The following is a 6747-nucleotide window of genomic DNA, read 5'->3' on the forward strand; positions in this document are numbered from 1 at the left end:
GTTATCCGTATTCCCTTTTTTGAACAGGGGCACAACATTCGCCACTCTCCAGTCCCTGGTACCACCCCTGTTGACAGTGAAGACGAAAAGATCATTGCCAACGGCTCTGCAATTTCCTCTCTTGCTTCCCACATAATCCTAGGATACAACCCGTCAGGCCCGGGGGACTTGTCTATACTCAAGTTATTTAAAATGTCCAACACATCTTCCTTCCTAACAAGTATCTCCTCTAGCTTACCAGTCCATTTCACACTCTCCTCTTCAACAATACGGTCCCTCTCGTTTGTAAATACTGAAGAAAAGTACTCATTCAAGTACGATAGGTATGAATTTGGTACGAAAGTGCTGGCAAATAGGACTAGGTTAGTTTGGGATATCTGATCAGCATGGGCAAGTTAGACCAAAGGTTTTTTTTCCCATGCTGTACATCTCTATGACTCTAAATCAAATTCCTTCCTCTGCAACATACTGGAATATTTTAGATATCTAACTTGGTTTTGGTGGCAATCAATTACAGGTTCCTTCTCTTTCTCTGCAGATTCCCTAATCTTTATTACATCTACTGTTCTTAAACAAGCTAATGAGAAATCTTCTTCAGGGTGGGTAGTTAACAAATTAAGTGAGAACAGAAGGGTATTTTGTGCAAGCCTAACAGGAAAGAATTTAACTGAAGAAATCCCCCTAGTGTGATGGAAGATTGAGCCAGTATCCTTTAGGAGATGGAAAGGTTTGGAGATTCTCAAAGTAATCCATTTACTGTAGAAAAGCAAGTCTCTAATAGATGCTGCATTTACAACCAAGTTCCTGATCATAGTGACTTCAAGAATGTTGGTGGTGAGGATGTAGGAATAGCATCATTGGTCTTGGAGATCTGCTTGGAATCTCTCTTCTGGCCCAAATGACACAAATGTTATTTGCTATTTATCATTCCAGACTGGATACAAAGGATATGGATGTTTTCACTAACTGAGGACTTACAAGCTGAGCAGAATATTATGTACAGAACAGCATGAATGAAGGAAAGATATCGGGCCTAGGATGCTGCCCTGAAGAGCTCCTGAAACAATATCCTGTAGCTGCCCTTCAATAAACACCTTCAAAACGTGAGGCCACTCTGGCCTCAAGAGAATTTTTACCCTGACTGACTTCAATTTTTCTTGGATTACGTTGTGTCATATTTGACCAAACATTTCCTGATTTCAAAACTTCACTTGTTTAGAAATAAAATCTAGCTTCTCATGAGTGTTATTGGAGTGTTAGCCTGTGCCTAACCCAATGGAGATGAAAACTTTACAGACTTTAAGAACTTGGCATACACTATGTTAACTTCATTAACAACATGCAATGGAAATTCATGCACTTTATGCTGCATATAAAGAAACAATACTTAATTTTTCAACAGAATAAAAGTCAATCTCTTTTGCTTTTTTACTTACTTAAAGCTTCTGGCTCTTCCAGTCAATCTATCTTTGCCCTTTGATTTACTGCTATCTGTTGCTTCAGACCACGGAAACAATTCTTTGGTCTTGTCGGCATGATTTCCATCATCTGAAATGCAAGAGGAAATATTTGAGTAATGGCATCAGATGGAAAATACTTCATATCTATTTGAAAGTGCTTTCTGAGTAACAATTTTCATTAGAGGTTTAAAATGGCATTTCTTTTGGCAAAGCAATGAAATACACCATTTTTCAAATGCATACAGGATTGAATCATCTTCGGTTATCAAACCACTTTTAAAGAAAATGTTGCATTGCTCAGTTTTTAAAAAATTTTTTTAGCATTTTTAACAAAAAAGATATTTACCTGTGGCATGAGAAAGATACTACTGTAATAAAATGTGCATACTACACTGCACTGATCGCACCACTCACTGTAAAATACAACCATGCCAAATTCAGAAATAATTCCTTTAGACTTTTTTCACTTTTGTTGCCAGCCAAATAGCAGATAACCATAATCAATTCCTATTTGGCAGTCTTTCAGCAGGACAACATCCAAAAGATTATGTTTTCACAACAACATATGAAAACATTTTGCAGGCCATACTTATTTTGGCATCAGCAGGAGAATGAAGCTTCTGCACAAAGATTAAGGATATTTTACAGCTGAAGGAGCCAACAGGCCCCAATGCCTTCCTATGAACCTTTCAGATGTACATAATTTCACACTTTAAACTTAAATCCTGACTATATAAAATACTCCCTTGCAATAAAGTTCAAAGTAGCAAATCCAATTTGGAATTTAACATTAATACACAATTGACTAGGCAAGAAGTATGGCTAAAAACTCTATTTTGCCTATAATCATGAAACTTTAGTTCCTAACATTGTGGACTCATGTCTAACAATAAGATCCTATGGGATCATGATGCAATGATGATACAATACCATAAGACTAAGAGAGCATGATGAAGGGAGAGCTCACGCAGGAAACACTCTAAGGTAATGAAGATCAAGCTCTTTATGTAGTGTTAGCATATTATGAAAGATGATGTTCGAATGTACCTCTATTGCAGGATTATTTCAGAGGGAACAAGACTCTGATGACAAAATATGGTTGGTACAAGATGATAATATATGGAATTGAAGAATTATAGAGAAAAATCCCAAAGCAGCCAAAACTAAAAGACAGGGTTCAGCAATGGAAACCACGGCATCACCAACCTCAAGTTTTCCTTCTCAATACGAAAGTGATTGCGAGGATGTCACAATGTATTCAGCACTCCAGACTGCATTTCATGAGATATGACTCAACACCATGTTCAGGGAAAACGTCAAAGAACTGTTGATAATTTGTCCAGAAAACCAGCTGAAGAGGCTGAGAAACAAGATTTGGAGTTGCTAGTAGAAGTAGCAGATTTTACATTCGCAATAAATAGAAAATTGCTGGCATCGCAGTAGAAATTGCAGCAAATCAGAGAAGCTAAACGTAGAGATGAAGAATGTCCACAGATCAGATCTTTGTCAGGAAGGATAGCCAGAATACATCTCTTGTAGCTCAACATTGAGACAGCACTTCTCCCTATTATAGGTGCTTTTAAAAAAAAATTGGCAATTCATAACGCATTCAGAAGTGATATTCTTCAAAGATTACATCAATATGATCCAGGAATATTAAAATACAGAATAAGAGCCCAACATTATTTTGGTGACCAGGAATTATCAGAAAGATGATCATAAACTATAGCACTCACATAACTAATTGTCAGGAACAGAAAGAACATTTAATATTGACAATTTCATCAAGATCTTGGGAAAGACTGGCAATGGCTTGTTTGAGTTTAAAGGGTAAGTTTACATCCTTGTTATGAAATATTATTGAAGAATGAATTGAGATAAATCATTTAACACTGTCTTATAGCAGAGATAATCATAGAAGTATTGAAATAAATCTATTTAACTCACTGTATCCTGATCCACCAGCAGCTGATATTTGATTGCACTTCACAAATTAGCAATTTACATAATTTGACAGGGAGTATGGATTCATTCCTATAACATGTTCACTTCATTACCCTGAAGTAAATGAGCAGTGATAACCATAAAAGAACTTCTGAAAAAGGAATCATCATATTGATTTAGCCTTATTGAATCATAGATCATTGTCATTACATAATGGACTATCATGAGCAGAATTATTAATGGGAGAAGACTGTGAATCACTGTCAAAGAAACTAAAACCATATATTACAATGAAAGACCCTGGCAGAGTGAGACAATGGATTCAAGAGAGAAATAACCATAAACTTTAATCAAGGGCATCAAACAAGACACTGTCAATTTTTCAGTTGGGAGAAGGCACATGGATCTGAGAAGGACAGCAAGAAGGAACTACTGCTAGGGAAACAGAATAGAGATAAAAAAAACTGCAGATGCTGGAATCCAAGGTAGCCCAGCAATAGGCTGGATGAACACAGCAAGCCAGGCAGAATCAGGAGGTGGAGAAGTTGACGTTCTGGGTGTAATCCTTCTTCAGGACTGGGGGTGGGTGTAAAGGGAGCTGCAGATAAAAGGGGTAGCTGGGGCAAGGTGGTGAAGTGGGAATAGGTGAAGAAAGGCACTTCATCGCCACCCTGTTTATCTGCAGCTCCCCTTACACTCACTCCCAGTCCTGAAGAAGAGTTACACTCGAAATGTCGACTTCTCCATCTCCTGATTCTGCCTAGGGAAACAGAATAAGCACAAGCATATTTGGGGGTCACAGCACAGAGTTTTAGAAGAAGAAATTGTGAAAAATAACTTTGAATAAATAATCAGTACGAGCATAGCCGAACCAGTTCAACTCTGAAGACAACAGAGAAACAGACAGAAAGCTCTATACGGGTGAAAGGAATGAACATTCAAGCAGGAGAGAGAAAAAGCAGACCAACAATCTCAGCATCAAATCTAAATGAGATCGGGAACAATTGCCAAATGGTCCCAAAGGTAGTCCATGAGATTTGAGACGTCGGGAGGCGTTAGGTGTTTACAATGCAAATAATAGGAACAAGGACTTGGGGAGAGAAGTGGAGTAACAGTTTAACAATATGAGCCTATGGGATAATTATGTAACATCACATGACTAAGAGAGAGCGAAATATGAGCCTATGAGATAATTATGTAACATCACATGACTAAGAGAGAGCGAAATATGAGCCTATGGGATAATTATGTAACATCACATGACTAAGAGAGAGCGAACTGGAGAGAGATCTCACAGAGCGACACTGAGTTAGAGTAGGTTAATCTCTGTATGTAATGTTACTATCTGAATAAAGGTTATGTTCAAATTTACCTGGACTACTGCAGAATCTCCTAATAGAAAATGAGAACTCCCCCTCATCACACCAACCCAAAAGGTGAAACAAACATGAAGTAAAGAATGCTACCAGTCAGTTTTCTTTTTCTTGCCAAATCAATGTAAACTTACAAAATGAAATTCCTGGGGGGAGCTAGGTCATAACTATACTGGAAAGCCTTACCATAGGCCTGGATGCACCAGGAATCTTAACTTTCTGTTATAAATTTGTAAATGTGATGAAGCTTTGCCCCATGATAAATGTTAAACGGTAAAGTTAAAGTGCTATGTCCACTCACCTCTAATTTGATTTTCTTACCTCATTTCCTGCCCTCAAAACTTATTACTGCTCCTCCATTGATGGCACACTGTATTTTTTAACTCATCACCTGGTGATGTCACTGAATTTTCAAAAGTTGACTTTCTAATTACTTTCCTCTCTTTTGACTGGAGGGGTGTGACCAGTGGTGTTTTGCAAGGATCTGGGCTGGGACCTCTGTTGTTTGTAACTTATATAAATGGTTTGGACGAAAGTGTAGGTGGTCTGTTTAGTAAGTTTGCAGATGACATAAAAGTTTAGAGTTGTGAATCGTGAGGAAGATTATCACAGGATAAGCAGGATACAGATCAGTTAGGATGTTGAGTGGAGAAATGACATAGGGAATTTAATCCACTTTAATCCAAACAAGTGAGAGGCGATGCATTTTGGGAGGTCAAATGTAAAAGGAAAGCATACAGTAAATGGCAGGGCCCTTAGAAACACTGATATGCAGAAGATGTTGGAGTCCTAGTTAACAGCTCCTTTAAAGTGGCAAAGAAGCCATACAACTTGCCTTCATTGGGTAGGGCATTGAAGATAAATGTTGGCAAGTCATGTTGCAGCTGTATAAAACTTTGTTAAGAATCAGACAACACCAGGTTAATAGTCCAACAGGTTTATTTGGAAGTACAAGCTTTCGGAGTGCTGCTTCTTTATCATGATTTGGAGATGCCGGTGTTGGACTGGGGTGGACAAAGTTAAAAATCACACAACACCAGGTTATAGTCCAACAGGTTTATTTGGAAGCACTAGCTTAATTGTGTCCTCCACAACCACCTGATGAAGGAGCGGCGCTCCGAAAGCTAGTGCTTCCAAATAAACCTGTTGGACTATAACCTGGTGTTGTGTGATTTTTAGCTTCTTTGTCAGGTAGCTAGAGGAGCAGGATCATAAATAACAGAATTTATAGCAAACCATCAGTGTCAGACAACTGATGCAATATATTGAACAAACCTAGATTGCTGGTAAGTCTTTCATCTTTTAGAATGGGTTGCAGGTTTCAATTAATTAATTTGTAAATCACAGAATTCCTTTCAAGTCACATTCCTGAGATAACTTAAGATTTTATAAAAAAGGTGTGAGGTTAGAGTCTGTATGCATTATTATTTTGCATCAGATAGGTTCTATTTCCAAAGTTGGAATTTATAAAATGTCACGTGGATTATAAAAAAATATTGTCTACATACAGATTGGGTGCTTTTTGAACAAAATAGAATGGATCTACAAATACGATTTATAAACCTCTATAAGGTCACTCCCTCAGCCTTTGACACTCCAGAGAGTGTCTACCTGTAGCTCAAATGCCCCAACCCTGGCAACATAGTTGAAAATCTTTTTTGAATCATTTGAAGTTTCACAACATCCTTCCTATAGGAGGGAGACCAGAATTGCACACTACATTCCAAAGGTGGCCCAGCAAATGCCACCTTTGCTGGTGAGCTTGCTGCACAGCTACAACATGATCTCACAACTCCTATACTCAATGCCCTGACCAATAGACGCAAGCATACCAAACACCTTCTTCTGGATCAGTGGTGCTGGAAGAGCACAGCAATTCAGGCAGCATCCGACGAGCAGCAAAATCGGGCAAAAGCCCTTCATCAGGAATAAAGGCAGAGAGCCTGAAGCGTGGAGAGATAAGTTAGAGG

At 38.3% G+C, this 6747-nt stretch overlaps 1 protein-coding gene across 7 annotated transcripts in view; it reads right to left on the reverse strand.

The window, feature by feature from the left end:
• LOC122553883 (coiled-coil domain-containing protein 9-like) overlaps positions 1–6747 on the reverse strand; it is a 284191-nt gene that overhangs the window by 58782 nt on the left and 218662 nt on the right. For all 7 annotated transcript variants that reach the window (XM_043698346.1, XM_043698344.1, XM_043698343.1 and 4 more), the window contains one exon: positions 1437–1548. In XM_043698346.1, coding sequence (XP_043554281.1) covers positions 1437–1548 — 112 coding nt within the window. The remainder of the gene's footprint in view (positions 1–1436; positions 1549–6747) is intronic.

The sequence above is a fragment of the Chiloscyllium plagiosum genome, chromosome 10, assembly GCF_004010195.1.
Source record: "Chiloscyllium plagiosum isolate BGI_BamShark_2017 chromosome 10, ASM401019v2, whole genome shotgun sequence".
Classification (NCBI taxonomy): Eukaryota; Metazoa; Chordata; class Chondrichthyes; order Orectolobiformes; family Hemiscylliidae; genus Chiloscyllium; species Chiloscyllium plagiosum.